This window comes from Acinonyx jubatus, chromosome A2, assembly GCF_027475565.1.
Source record: "Acinonyx jubatus isolate Ajub_Pintada_27869175 chromosome A2, VMU_Ajub_asm_v1.0, whole genome shotgun sequence".
In the NCBI taxonomy this organism is placed as follows: Eukaryota; Metazoa; Chordata; class Mammalia; order Carnivora; family Felidae; genus Acinonyx; species Acinonyx jubatus.
The window spans coordinates 95,448,371-95,464,082 of NC_069383.1; the positions used below are offsets into that span (position 1 = coordinate 95,448,371).

General features: G+C 49.3%; 1 protein-coding gene across 5 annotated transcripts in view; it reads right to left on the reverse strand.

Annotated features, from left to right (window-relative positions):
- Window positions 1-350: 350 nt before the first annotated feature.
- Window positions 351-15,712, reverse strand: part of GLI3 (GLI family zinc finger 3) — a 277,561-nt gene continuing 262,199 nt past the window's right edge. For 4 of the 5 annotated variants that reach the window (XM_053218659.1, XM_027071602.2, XM_027071603.2 and 1 more), the window contains 3 exons: window positions 11,864-12,154; window positions 7,077-7,407; window positions 351-6,035 (listed from right to left, as the gene is read on the reverse strand). In XM_053218659.1, coding sequence (XP_053074634.1) covers window positions 3,730-6,035; window positions 7,077-7,407; window positions 11,864-12,154 — 2,928 coding nt within the window. In that variant the 3' untranslated portion in view covers window positions 351-3,729. The remainder of the gene's footprint in view (window positions 6,036-7,076; window positions 7,408-11,863; window positions 12,155-15,712) is intronic. The other variant, XM_053218660.1, reaches the window with a different exon arrangement.

Here is a 15,712-nt window from a genome sequence, read left to right on the forward strand (position 1 = left end):
CCCTTGAAGAGAGAGGATCACTTATAAAAGAGAAACCAGTTTAGTTGTTAGACATCAAACCTTATTCGCATCCTTCCCCAGAGTCTGGTGAAGGGATAAAATGAAGGAAAACGATTACGGTCGTAACCGGCGTGCCTCCCAGGTAGGCACCCTCACGGACATCCCTGCCGGCACGTGCATCAGCACCCCAATTTGGGGAGGAGGAATGGGAGTGTCAGGACAGACGCACACTCAGCTTGTCTGTGTGTGGGGGGGTGGGGTGGGAGTGGGGGCGGGTAGGGTCTGGGTCCAAACACAAGCTCTGGATCCTTCCCAGGGAAGCTGCTCTCCCTTCAGCTACGGATCAAAGAAACGACCCTGGAACAATTTCAGTACAAAGCGTTTTTTATTGACAGTGTAAGAAACATGGTTCTTTCTTTTTGTTACAAAAGGAGTAGGTGGTTCTGAAAGCAAAAGTAGAGTCCACGCGTGGCGGGACCACAGCCCTGGGCATGAGGTGGGCTTGGGGGCCTCACCGCACGGCTGCAGGCTGATCCGAGACGGCCCCGGGCCGGCCACATCCGAACACTACGCCTACAATCCTTAAATGTATTTACAGGTGTTTTCTTTTAAAAAAGGATTACACGTTTTATTTTTTTAAAAATCTAAAAAAGGCGAAAAAAATGAACTTGTATCTTATTTTACACGTTTGCAGGATACACAACGGTAACTTGTCAGAAGAGAACATCCTCCATCAGTTCAAAACAACACGGGAAACCGGGTTACAAGACAGCTCAGACTCGGCTACAATCGTGTGCTCGCGGCCGGCCGGGGAGCGCGCGGCCCGGAGCCCCGGTCCATCCATCGGGCGACACCAACTGGTCCCTCGCATCGACGAGATTAACATAAAATAAGGCACATACATCGCAAGAATCACAACGGCGGCTCGAGAGGATGAGCCAATATATGAGGAGCAGGGTGCAGTCTCGTCAGCTCTCCAGAAAAGAACACGGAATGGTTTAACCTGTGAAACTATGGTGAACACAGATGTTCAACAGGAGGACCATGTACGAGCCTGCATTGAAAAGCAGGATGTGAAACTAGGCAGTTGCTGCTGTCTCCCTCAACGCATGGGGCAGGAAAGCAGAGAGAAGGTTGGAGGCTGGGGTGGGTCCTGTCCCAGCTGACACCAAGTCCACAGACTTGTACGTGGCCCCGACAGACCCTCCTTCCACTGACTGTCCAGCATCACTGCTCTCCTGGAAAAGTATGCCTTCTTCCTCCCTCTCCCCTCGTCCCCCTCTTTCTGAGATTTCCACGGAGAGAAGCCAAATGTGGAGCTGAAGCAAGAGTATCTCCTGCAAATCTAAGGGTAGAAGGTAAAAGTAGGAAAAGAAGAGGTGAAGGAAAACAGAGGCACAAGATGACAATGGTCCTCACCCAGCTGCCGTCCATCCTTCCACGAAGGACGAGGGTGACGTAGGAAACGATGGTAACTGAGAAATGGAGGTCGCCTCTGGGAATTTTACTGGGGAGGGCCGCGTGGAGCCAGGGACCCGCTGTCCTCACTCAGGAGACGGGAGAACGCCCGGGACCCAAGCTTTGAGACAGAGGGAGGACGGGGGTCAGACCAAACCGTGAGAGCATGTAAGATCAAGACCTGGAGATGCTCGGGTTTGTGGAAAAAGGAGACTCGGGGAATGGATCGCTGATTTTGTGACCGGATCCTGACCTGTGTGAGGAAAAAGCCTGGCTCTTTTCTGTTGGAACTTGGTAGACTCCACTCCACTGAGCTCAGATCAGTAGCTGTCTTTTGCTTTGGGGCTCTGTTCCACAGCAGATGCATCCTTTGACCTAAAAGTAGGTGCTGGCTGTGGGCGGGAAGGGTGTCAACATCCTTCTTGATTTCAGGAACATCCAATTGAAAGCAAACCCAACTTTGTTAGCCACAAAGTCCCAAAGGGCACGTTTACCTCCATGCTGAGATTCTTGGTCCAAATGAGAGAACACAAACGTGAGAAAAACGGGCTGGATCTAACATTTTGTTTTCCTATGACCTATTATTTTATTTTACTTGACTTTGTCTAATACTAATTCAAATGGCAGGAATAAAGGGAAAAAGCCACCCAATTGACTCATGAATCACTCTGGATAAATCCAAGTCCAGGGTCAATGGGAAAAAAGGAGCAGGTAGTCTGAGGTGTTAATATTTTATTATTAATAGTTTACATATTTGTAAATGTGAAATGCTGGATAATCCATGTACTCTGTGCACACATAGTATGTCTTTTATGTGTATCGACTGCACATGGGAAGTAGCTGTACTCCTTTTAGTCTTTAAAATGTTTTAATCCAAAACGAAAAGTACCAATTAAGTCCACATTCAGGACTAACTGCATAGAACATTTAACTTCTTAAATGGATGCATCGTTTAATAGACTGGGTGTAAGAAAAGGCATCCATCCACACAGCTACTAACCGTCCTCCCCAGTGCTCTTAAACACTAACAATTGTTAAAGGGATTTATTCCAAAGGTCATCATATGTGAGTTTTTCCTTTCACAACTAAGTTTTACCAATCCCTTAAAATAGGGCACTTAGAATAGAAATACTCTTTCACTACAGTGGAATTAATATATGGCAATGACATAGGCGGCTGCCAGGTTGTTTCAATACCTATATACTTGGAACTATATATAATCAATTCTCAGTTACCTATGACAACTGGTAAAGAGATGGAACTATCATTAACAAATACAGCAAACCCACAAATGTTCCCCCAACTATTTCTACCCAGTAGCTTCACTCTACAATCTACCTAACTTCTCGTCGGGACAGATGCAAGTAGCAAACTCGTGGCCCTTCCCCTCTCTCCCTGGAGCGCGGAACAGCATCGAAGGGTCATGGGGACGGAGAGAGAAAAAGCAAGACAGATAACTGAGGAGTTGAGCGTGTAGACGTACCTGCCCTGAGTGCACTCACGGACAGGAGAATTCTAAACCCCAACCGTGAACAAACTAGTTCATCTGCCAGAGCCCCAAATTCCCGCTGTGTGCAAGTGTTGAAAGCATGCCCTGACCTGAACTGGGGGGGGGGGGGCGCGAGGAGGGGGAGCAGGTAAAAAAAATCGGTTATCTCTGCTACAGCGCCCCCACCAGAGATTCTTAAACTCACTATCCTTATTCCCATTCTTGTGCCCAGTGTGGGAATTACCAAAAACAAAAACAAAACAAAACGAAAACCCTCCAAAAAACCAAAAACAAACACAGAGCACATGTAAAGGGAAATCTGAAAAGCTGGAAGCATCACCCCTCGGTCAAAAAGCACACCAACTCCTATTTCCTTTGAGTAACAGAGAAACATATCAAATCCTTTCGTCTGACCTCTCTTTGAAAAGAAATGAGAACATGCACATCGCACATTTACACTGGTTTACTAGAAAGGGGGATGGGCTTATAGTTTAAAAAAAAAAAAAAAGAGGATGGTTCTAGTGTAACAATACTGATTCAAAACTGAAATGGAAGACAGTTTCTCCCTAGAATACTTTAGGGTTGTTCAGAGTCCTTTTCCATAAAAGGAATATACTTGAAACACATCCCAGTTAGGTGAGATGAGATTGCTAAAATACATACAGAACTAAAAACAAAACAAAACAAAACAAAAAACAAAAAAACAGCAAAAAAACTGAGTCCATTTAATCTTTTAAACTCCTAAAGTTTCACGTTGGTTGGCAGCCTTCTCCCCTAACGCCCTATTGCATAACCGCAAGGAATTTGCTTTCTTCCGCGAGGGAGGTCAGCAAGGAGCTCATGTCCCCGATGGCCATGTTGGTGGTGCTCACGGACAGCGCGGGCAGCGGGAGGGACGCGCGGGGCGTCGTGAGGCGGGAGGAGGAAAGGGAAAGGTTCTGAATGATGCTGGGGCTCAGGGCTCCTGACATCAGGCTGGCGTGGTCCTCGTCGTCTATGATGGCGTCAAAATCAATCTGCACCCCTTCCAGGTCATGGCCGTCAAGGCCGTCAACCGTGCTGGTCACCTGGTTAGCACCCGGGGAAAGTAATTCAGAGTTTTCGGCGCTGGCCCCCTGTAGCAGGCAGTTGGCTTCCGAGATGGAGAAGGAACCAGTCTTCATGTCGTGCTGACCGAAGCCAACGGGTTGGTCATAGAACTGACCAGAGTAACCCTGCACGTTAGAACACAGCTGATGGGGCTGCCCTTGCATCTCCGTCTTGATGCCGTTCACCTTGCAGGTCTGACTTGTGTCACTGAGCTGTCCCTGCTGCAGAGAGAGGCTGCCCCTCAGCGCAGCCTGGCGCCGGCCGCCCCCGTAGCCGGCACACGGCTGGTAGCCCCTGGCGGCCGCCAAGCCTGCCGGCTGGCTGCCAATGCAGGGAGGCCCCGGCAGGCCGCTCTCCGGCCCTTGATAGACGTTGAGGTGTGAGGTAGCACTAACCTGCCCTAGCATCTGCTGAGCGCCGCGGCCGGCCCCTGGGTGGTGCACGCTGTCGCTGAGGAGCTGATGGGCCAGGTACCCCTGTCCCACCAGGTCTTGGGTGGCCATGCCACTCACCGCGGCGCCCGCGGACTCGCCGGGCACCCCCGGCGACAGGCCAAACTCTGGCTGGCTCCCGCTTCCCTGCCCTGAGGTGCTTTTCAGCTTTGCCGCTGGAATCCCGGCCCCGCAGACGCCCTCCGGCAAGCCGGGCGCCCCCGGCTGCCTGTTGAGGCAGTTCCCGTACTGCTGGGCCTTGTAGGGCTGTGCGTGGAAGGTGTTTCCGCTGTGCTCGGGGCCGCCGTACGAGCTGCCGGGCTCTGCGAGGCTCTGGTAGGCCCCGGCTGGGCCAGCTCCGCTCCTCAAGGCATCCTGTGGGTGCGCGCCCGGGTTGCCGTAGAGGCCAAAAGCTCGCGGCTGCGGCGCCGCGGTCCGCGGGCCGCATTTCAGCTTGGAGGAGCACAGGTCGGCGCTGCCGGAGCTGACTTCGTTCCACTGAATGGGCAGGTCGGATTTGCTGGCTTCGGTGCAGGGCTGCTCCAGCCGGCGGTACTGCTGGCCGGCGTGGCCGTCGGGCAGCCCCGAAGGCTCAAAGTCCCCGGGCCCGCTCCCCAAGCCGGGCCCGGGGGGCACTTTGCCGTCGTCAGAGACGGCGCTTTGGAAGTGCTGCTCGTATCCCGCTTGGTTCTGGGAATTCAAATACTGCACCACGTCATCGGGCAAGAAATCCTCATCGTTCAGGTTCACGTCGGCGTCCACGGTCAGGGACTCTAGGGTGATGTTCTCAGTGATGCTCGGAGGGCAGGGAGACGGCAGGAAGTGGCGGGGCGGGCCGCCCTCGGGCCGAGTGTAGTTCTGAAGCACTAAGTTCCGCTTGTCCAGGGATGGGGGCAAACCTGGGGGGTCGAAGCCGTGGAGGCTGCTGAACCGCTGCACGCGGGGCAGGGAGAGGCTCTCGGACACTGTCCTCACCGGGTCGCTGGCCCTCCTCACGCCGTTGCCCAGCACGTCCGGGGGCAGTAGAGGGCGGCGGCCCGACCCGTGGGCGCCCCCGTCGCTACACCTCCGCGGAGGGTGGACGGGGGGCAGGGCTACCGCGGGCTCCCTGCCGTCGCCGAGGAGGGCCATCCGGGTCTTCAGGCTCATCCTCTCCATGTTGGGCAGCGGCGTGGGGGGCGGCCCGCCCGTGGCCGCCGCGTACTTGGCTTTCAGCCGGTACTGCTGCGCGGGCGTGAGGCTGAGCAGGCTGGGCAGGCCCTCGCACTGGCTGGCCTCGCTGGACCTGCGCGACGCGTCCGTGGAGATGGGGTCGTACGAGTCGGCCACGCTCACGTTCTGGGGCCGGCCCTCGGCCTGGGACGCCTCGCTGGACCTGCGGCTGGAGAAGCAGGGGGAGATGCCCGAGGAGCGCCGGCTGCTCAGGTAGGCGGAGCTGATGGTGCTGGTGCTGCTGTCCCTCCGGTTGAGCATGTTCAACATGGTGATGTCCACACCAGAAAGGTCGCTTCTGTTCGGGAGCAGAGTCATGGGCCCGCCCAAACTGCAGCTGGTACTGGGCTGAGTGCCTGCGGAGGAAGGGTGGGAAACACGGATTCGTTTCAGGGTGACGTGGAACAGGCCCCGGGATTACAAGTCGGCGGGAAAGCTGGCTGACCCCCGGCGTAGACAAAACCGTAAAATCACCCTGGATCAGTTAAGCGGCTTCACACGTGGAGGTCTAGGGCAAGATGAAGAGTCCTGGGATGTGCACACAGTGCCTGGGTTACAGGAAAGGCCAAGGCCATTCCAGGAGTGTCATATGGACCGGAGGGCTTCCTCGGACATCCTGAGAAGGGGGAGTCTTCCTGAGCTGGTGGGTGGGGAGGTTCCCCCTTTAGGATACGCCCCGGTATTCAGTGCAATCTCAGGAGCGAAACCTGACATGGGTCTGCCAGTGCAAAAGGCTGCCTGGCTTCCCTTGAAACGTCAAATCAAGGTGGCTGCTGAACTGGGCCACCTGGGTGGCTCAGTAGGTTAAGCGCCTGACTTCAGCTCAGGTCATGATCTCGTGGTCCATGAGTTCCAGCCCCACATCCCGCTCTGTGCTGACAGTTCAGAGGCTGGAACCTACTTTGGCTTCTGTATCTCTGTCTCTCTGCCCAGCTCCCACTCTCTCTGCCCAGCTCCCACTCTCTCTGCCCAGCTCCCACTCATACTGTCTCTGTCTCTCTTAAAAATAAATAAACATTAAAAAAAAAAAAAAAAGGTGGCTGTGGAACTCCCAACTGTAGACTGGAAACCAGATGGCAATGCTAACCCCAAATGTCTTTGTTGCAGGGATCTCCCCACCCTGGTCTAACAGCTACAATTTCACCATCAGAACGGTAGTCATGCACACAGTATTATCATCCTATGTGCTACTTTCTGTTTCGGGATCATCCCCTTATTACCTGTTTTTAAAATATGGACTCCCCAGAAAGGCAACCCTGACACGTACGTATGGTGACAGTATAATGTGAGGACCAGGGGACATACCAACACACATCAAGCCTGGTTCCTCTCACACTGGTTTGTACAGAAAAGAACAGACAGCCCTGAGCTGACGTGAGGTAGGACACGGAACTCACCGTTTCCTATGAGAGGAGAGACTGCAGGGGCTTTGGGGGGTAGAATGGGGTTCAGTCGTGGCAGTATTCCATTCACTTGTTTGAGCCTTTCTAGTTTTACGTGTTCCATCCATTTGGTCCCTGCCGGATTCCTCCTGGCTTGCAAAGCGAGGGCCGTGGTGGCAGTGGAAATGGTCGAGTCCATGATTGGGGTTTCGTCGATGGCCCCGAGGTCTCCCACACCCCCGCCGTCGGTCAGAGGAAGCTCGAGCCCACTGTTGGAATAGTTGCTGATGGGGGACTGTTGGCTGCTGCATGAAGACTGACCACCAGGGCTTGGCTGAGATGTCTGCTGGGGTCGAGAGGAAAGCAGAGAAACGTCACCGCGATGAAAAAGGAAAGGGAGCCGGGAATGAGAGCTCGTGCAGACCTAGCCCCGCAGGGAGCTCAGAGGGTTGCATGAGAAGAACTATGTGCTGGTGAAGGGAGGCGGCCTCCCTCGACCACAGAGACCGATGGAATGCCAGGCGGATGTGCAGTGGGGGCGATGGAAGCCGGGCTTGCTGCACGGGGTGTGACTGGCACCACCTCCACTTGTGGAATCCCGCCCCAGAGGCCAGCTCTGCAAACACACTCCCTCAGGTGCAATCCTGCTTGCACGACCTGACTTTATCCTCCGGGCAAAATACTTGGTCACTCTGAACCTCAGTTTCCTTATCCCTTATAAAAGGGGGACATCTTCCTTATCTTCGGGACCGTTGTGGGAATTGTGAGGCCCGGAAAGCGCACGAAATATAAAAAGACCTGGGAAACATTTACTGATTGGCTCTGAGAGCATCAGCTGGTCTTATTATCCCAGGTGGCTTTGGCCCAGAGGTTCATGCTGCTTGGCTACAGCATACGTGGAAGCTGAGCACCAGCAGCACACGAGACCCTCTCTGAGCTATTCAGGGATGGTTCCCCAAGCTCTCTGTGACCTCTGCCTCTTTCTGTGCGTACTTGACTGCTCTGTAGAACCCCAACCAGGCTGTGGGTAAAGGCAGCTGTAGGAGGCACAACATCCATCACTTAGCTTCTGCTGTACCCGGAGGGGTGGTGGGGGTGGGGGGCTTGAAAGGCTGCAAGTTACAGCCATCTGAGTCTGGGGAATGATCGAAAGTGCCCTGGCATTTCTCTAGGAGAATCAGGCAACGTCTCCCCGCCCCCAACCGCGTGGACTGTGGAAGACAATTCTGCAACTAAACAGAAACTTGATCTAGTCCACTGATTCTCAGTCAGGGAGAGGATGCCCCCCCTGGAGCTCCTGGAGCTGGGGAGCAGAAAGCTGACTGTCCTCAGGTCTGGGGAGCACCATATAAAATGACCCTCAAGGAGCAGTCTGCTCTATCTAAAATCCCACCGGTGCCCTGGTTGATACACAGTATCACCCCTTTTGTGTTGATAAGAAAAGTGATATTTGTTCAGAGAAGTTCAGTGACTGACCAGAGTCACAGAGTCACAAAGTCAATGGTGTGACCAGCCTAGACTCCCAGCTGGGGGCTAGTTCCATTCTTCCACAGTGCCTTCCTCCACCATTACTCTATAAACTGGAGGCTGACAGCAGCCAGAAGAGCAAATCCTCCAGGGAGAGAGAACTACACACACACACACACACACACACACACACACACACTCAGTGACAGACACCTACCGCCCCAGGTGGGCTGCACGGTACCGTCGGGAAGGGGTTTTAGACAGAGGGCTTCTCAGTAGAACCCATTAACACTCGCTCTGCAACCACAGCACATACACCCAAGCAAATGAACACTTTCTAAGTGAGTGCCATGTGATACACGAAGTTTGTCCTGGGCAACCAAGCAGAGCAAAGTAAGACACACAAATGGGATCATGAGTTCGTGAAGCCTCGCTTGAGTTTTGCTTCCGCAGAATCTTGGGAGTGCCGGGCCACCTGCTCCTTCTCAAGGTACTTGGAGCATCCAGAGTTCTCTTGGTCTTTTCCTCTTGGACTGTCCACTCAGAGTGCGTGCGTGTGGATCTGTGTGGATGTGTACGTACACACGCACAGCAGACTCCCTTCCACAGGGCACAGGAGGAGATGCAAATGAGCTTGTAACGAGAGCTGCTCAGAGGAGCTCAGACATTTAAATACAGATTAACTTGCTAACAGCAAATGTATACAGATCGTCCTCAAAGAGGGAGGTACCTGTCTGGTCCAAGAATGAATTTACATGTGTCAATCTGATAATTAAATAGTCTTTGCGAACATCTGCTTGGTCGGCCCCAGTGTGATTTATTATGAAAGCCTAGACAAATAAAACGATGAGTTTCACCATCTAACTCCACATTTCCACATGCTGAACGTTCAAAACACATTGCTTCTATGTTTGAAACAGATCTGAGTAATGGTCACTACCAAAGATATCACAAAGCACAAAAAAAAAAAAACAAAAGAAAAATGGAATGCTTAAAAGTTAAATGTTAAAATGAACACAAAACAAAAAGGGCAGAGAAGCCAAAATTCCCTCACCTTATTACCCACTGTCCTTAGGAAGTGAGAACAAGACATTTAGGAGCATTACAAAGAAGAGATGTGGAGTTAATAAGAAAAAAAGAAGAAAGAATTTAATTCATAGCATGATGATCAAAGACAAGTTTTTAAAGAAAGAACATTAGAAATTAAATCTCATATGCATTAGTAAATGTTTATGAAGGTGTCTACTTCTATTTGCATGTGTATGTACACAATAACCCCAGTAGGAAATTTGGTTTTTTTTAGCCTTACCTATAAAATATGGAGCTTCGTCTCGATCTCTATGATCCCTTCCAGCCCGTGTTTCTATGATTTAATTACTTTATAAAATAGTTCACATCTTGGGGCATCTCAGATGTCACTGAGCCAAATAACTATAAGTTCCTATTTCTACCAATTTTCTTTTTAAATAATGGGTGTTTGGAGAGGAGATGACAAGTTTCCTTGGGCTAGGGATGTACATTAAAGGTACGAGAGGCTCTGGGTCCGTAGGATGTCCAAAGAACATAAATCATTGTCTCTCGATGACATAATCTAGGAGACTACAGATTCATTTTCCTTGTTTCATTAAACACTTGAGGATAAACTGTTGAATGTTCTGCACAGTACAGGTGGACTTTATTTTAGGAAATTGATATGTGGTCCCGAAAGAAAGGAGTATAGAAAACACTGCTCGTGAACTAATTAATTTTAAACTATAGTGATGAGTCATAACACACACATCAACTTTTGACTAAGGTGCCTTTTCTTTTTCTTTTCTGACTCAGGTGCTTTTTAAAAACAAAATACAGCTACCCTCTGGGAAGTAATGATAAATCTGGAGAGCTCATTTGTATTATTTTTGGCTAGACTTTATGTCGCTTTCTAAAACTTGTAAGACAAACTCAGTAAGTCGTTAAAATTCAATCAGTCATTCAACTGCACTCTGTCAACCCTGGAACTGAATGTGCATTCTTTCTTACCCATACGTACTGCTGTGTAGTGATATCACTCTGGAATTCACAGGATGTCCACCCGATTGCTGGACTGTCCTCATTTTAAGAAAACACTTCCTTAAACTGAGTATACATATGCCTGCCTGACCATTTCCAGGCATCTGTTAATCTAAGCGCACGGAGTACCTGGTACCTTTCCTGGTACCAGGAAATCTACCTGGTACATTTCCTCCATATGCAGAGAGCGCCAGACCAGAACCTGACACGTTCCCAGAGCTGACTCCATTAGGTACACTGCCAAATACAAATGTACTGAACCTCTTCGGACAGCTTCTCTTTTCATTTTTCTCATCTTTTAAAAAGTTTTAGATGTTTCAGTATGGCACATACATAAAGAAAAATCACCAACAGAAGTTTGAGAGAAGCTGCGAGTGTAGCATAAACCATCCATCAGTCACCAAACCAGAATGAGTTTTCCCTGTGACATCTTTCAAATGCCTCCCTTGCTCTCTGCCTCCTTGGTTCAGGTACCACAGCAGAAATGGTCTCTGGTCTATCAAGCCAATCCCTAGCCTGGAACTCAAGCTGGCTTTTCTAAAATAAACCAGCCAATCCCTAGCCTGGAACTCAAGCTGGCTTTTCTAAAATAAACCAGCTGTGCCAAGTCATTCCCCATCACCAGTAAAATCTAATCTTTCTTATACTCACTCGTTTTTACTTCTGCACATCCTCCCAGGGCCCCACGGTTTCTGCGGCCCTGCCCCTGCCCCTCTCTAAGTGCTGAACTTGAGGGCCACCCCCTCAGCCTCGCCAGTCACATCCTCAAGTGCGCGGGTGGTTTGTTCCCCCCTTGAATGGTCTCATGCAGACTTGTGTTAAAGACCCAGCACATGGAGTTGTAAATATTTGCCTATTGCTGGTCTGTCTACCCTGCTGGACTGTAAGTGCCTAAAGACCGGGGGCCACGGCTTATTTATCTCAGGGTCACCCGGGCAAAGCACAAGACAAAAAACATGTTTCCAGAAAGATAGAATGGATGATTTTCTACATTATGGCCCTGCTGAAAATGTAGACAGTCATGCCTCTCTACCTGCCACAACAAAGTGGTCTGGCTCCAGATTGATTTAGCTAACCGTTAGCAAAGCTTGATGCTCTTTTCTGAGCTCTTCTACACTGATTCACCTTGAGTAAGGAACCCAGGTCTCTGAGCTCCTGACCTCTTCAATCAGAGAGCCCAGGGCAGTGAGGACCCGGGCAGTCTGGTCCCTCCTAATGCCCTAGCTGGCTTTTGAGAACGACCTAGGGTAGCTTGAGGTCAAGCAGAAGGAAAGTGAATGACATACCATGGGCTTCTCTGCCTTGACTGCTTTCACTTGGAGGCATTCTTCCCGCTTTGAGGTAGTGTTGCTGAGGTCCTTCTGCTCACCAAGGGCTCCCTGAGTCTGCCGGCCAGGTGACCTGGACTGTGAGTGGCTGCCGGAATCTCGTGGTGGGGGAGGCCGAGGATGTATGTCCCCACGCTGCTTCTTGGTGACATGAGCCTCTGGGCCATGCACTGTCTTCACATGCTTCCGGAGGGAACTGGGGTCTGTGTAGCGCTTAGTGCAGCCTGGGATTTTGCACACATACGGTTTCTGCCAAAAGCCACATGGAACGAAATAAGAGACGGTTATCAAAGGGATAACGCCCCAGCCCAACAGTCTCATGGGTGCACACCGTATCTTGAATTCCTTCAAAAGCACTGCCGCAAAGCTGTGACGTGTTCAAATACCTCTACGTACTAAGTGTTTAATAAAGGCCATCTGAATACCGGTCAGTGAATCTAGCTTTAATAGGCTATTCTTTTAGAGAATGTGCTAGGAGAGCGAGGAGTGCGTAACTTGCCTGTATGTTCTTGGAAACATTTATCCTGAGAGTAGGAAGAAGTATCCTGTGTCACGGTAGCTACTCAATAGGTATTTGAAGATGATGGTAACAAAAGATGGTGGTAGTGACCACCATCTTCTTCTAAGAAGAAGGCTTAAAGACACCTGTCACCTAATCAGAAGAAAGCTATATGCCTTGGGGAGGGTCTGTGTGAAGAAATTCCTTAGGGATGTCCTGGTTCTCAGACCAAAAAAATCCCTACAGCCTTTGTGGAAATGTGCTCTCTATACACAGGCATAATTTTAAAACATTGCCAACCCCTCTTCAATGTTAGAGATCACTAAAATATGCCCGTTTGGGTGGCATTACCACGGTCTGGGATGAACAGGGCTCTGAATATCCAGAACCTTTCGGATTTTCAAAGCTCTAAAGCCCTGTTAGACCGTCTATGAAAGCTCACTCACAAACTGAGAAGGGCTGTTGGATGGTGTCCTGGACATGAGGGTTCCTGATCTAGGCTTTGCTCTTGAACACTGAGGCCTGTGAATTATTTCATTTCCTTTGTGGGCCAGCGATCAAACCTACAAATGCTGTCATTAAAAAGTATATGGATGCTTATAGCTAAATTATTCACTGAAATCACAGAATCACTGTCACCGACTCATGACCAACCTCAGAACTGAGATCTTGTTTACCCGGCTTGAAATATAACATATGCATGAGTGCTTATATGAGTAGATGTCTATGTATATCAGAAGGTAAGCTATTAAGTAAGTGATAGTCATAAAAAGCATGATTAATGTAATGTACCCATTATATTAAAAAAGATGTCCTGTCTTAAAGAATGTATGTGTCTAAAAGATGCTTTTTCACTAAAAGCCCAAGAACAGACTGAGTGCTACATAAAACGATGAAATGTCCTAATGTAGTAAGTGAAGACTCCGAAAATTATCCCGAGAGACTTCACCTCCAAATTTGCGATTCTTTTGGGTAGAATTGATTCCCATTAACTATGAATTACTTCTATTCAGAGGCTTGTGTGATTTGCAGCATATATATAATGAGACGAGCACATCAAATTCTATGCATTAGGGACAGAAGAATGGCTCCAGCGATCAGGGCCATTACCTTATAGTGTTCTGACATCGGCCCTGTGCCTGCTCACCTCACTGCCGTGACAGGCTGTTCCATCAGCGGGAACACTGGGATGTGTGGTGCAGGTGTCAGGGAGGGGTTGGGCCGGGGGAGGGCACACAGCCAGGCCAGCACTATGCATCTGAGAAGCTCCTGTTCCCATAAATATATGCATGTGTATACTATGGGTTAGTTGGGAAAGGAGGACACAGCTAGAAATGAAGAGTCTATGCTTCCAGGACCGACAGCACCTACAAATACATATGGACCCATCCATGTGCTCTTGTGTGTGAGCATACACACTATCCCCTTAAAAAAAACCATCAGAACACGGGTTCAGGAAACTTAATGCGTTAACGAAAAAACACATTAACCCAATTACGTGGCTTCGCCTCCAAATTCAGTTGTGATCAATGGCTGAGATGAAACAGAACTGTAGGTGAAGATAAATGTTGCCGGTCTCATGGTCCGAGATAACTCAACTTCTGCCATGGCTGTCTTCTTTTTGACCCCCTGAACCGAAGGTACTTTGTGAAAGCCATGGATACTTTTGTGTACTTGACTTTGTAGAATTTACCCAACTAGATTTTTCAATAAACATTTCGTGGTCCCTACTCTATGCAAGACTCTGTGAACACAAAGTTATATACCCTAGGAGTTGATGTCAGGGGATATAAAATACGCAGGAGAAATATGACAGCATGTAATTATCACCAGGGTAAACTCTGAATGCTACAGAGTGAGGTGGACACAGGGGAACCATTTTTCAGTTGGGGTGATTGGAGGAGGCATCGGTTATTAAGTTTTTACATCTGGGTATAATGCCCAGCTCACTGGGTCATGGTAAGGGTTAAACAGGACAACATACACGAAATGCTCACCCTGATGTGTTGCACACAGTAATTACTCAATGAACAGAACTTTATTAGGAGGAGGCATTGCAGCTGGGTCCTGAAAGAAGAACAAGATTCTGAGGGATAAAAATTAGGGAAGGGGATGCGAAAGAAAAGCCAAGGTCCAGAGTCAGGACTGCTTCGTGCACAGGGGCATGGCTGTCAGTGCCATTCACAGCCACAAAGGTAAGAGGTCAAGCCTGGAAGGGCAGGCTTGGGCCCAGTGACAGCAGGTACAAGCCCAGGGAGTCTAAACTTTCCCTAAAGGTAAGAGGGAGCCATTGGAACTTTCTGGAGAAGGAGATACAACCGAGTCAGACCCCAAGGAAACTTGTTTAGTGTGGCTTTGGGAAGACATAAGCTGTGTGGTCTGGAGGAAGGGTCCCTGGCAGAGGTCACTGCTACGGCCCCACATGGGTGAGGCAGCCTGGGGGTGGGTGGGGAGGGCCAGACTGGCTTCTAGCCCACGGTATTCTGTGCTGAACGTGGAACAGCAAGGCGCTGTGTCACCTAACTAGCTCTCCCTATTTGTTTAGCGAATGAATGAAAGTACAAATAAGAAAGCAAATAAGTGAAAGAAGATATCTAGGATTATCTAGGACCGTCTTATGACACAAATCTAGACTTCCTGGACAAACTTAATTTTGGTGGATGTGAAAATGTCCATCATTCGGAAGGCCCAAGCCTTTCATGCTCAAGGCTGTTAATTTATTTTAGATAAACTGTTCCACCCTGGTGAAAGAGAGGACTGACCGAGGTATCTATTACTCTCCTAATGGATAAACTTTCATACAGCATCGCACTCTTTACCTCACAGAAGTGTACAAGCTTAGCTGTAATGCATTTAAGCATAGCAAACTGCGGGGCACATATTTTAGGTCCATAAGAAAGACACAAAGCTGAGTAAGTATGTTTGTACATGTGCATACCACTAATCTTAACACACTCACTGCCCCAATTTCTCCATAAGAACAGGGGTGGGCCCTGGGCCCTGGGCCTATATACTATAGGAATGAATGTCTTCTAAATTTCTAGTCATAATTGTGCATATATATATATATATATATATATATGGAATGCAGTTAAGTATTTTAATTTAATCCTAAGTTAATCGCATTCCCTAAAACATTTTAAACTGAGATATAATTCACACACCATTAAAAGAACACTTCGAAATTGCACAGTGCAGTGGCATTTTGTACATCCGCAATCTTGTGCAACTGTCACTACTATCAATCAAATTCTAGGATGTTTTCATCATCCCCAAAAGAAATCCTTACCCTATTCCCTTCCCCTCAG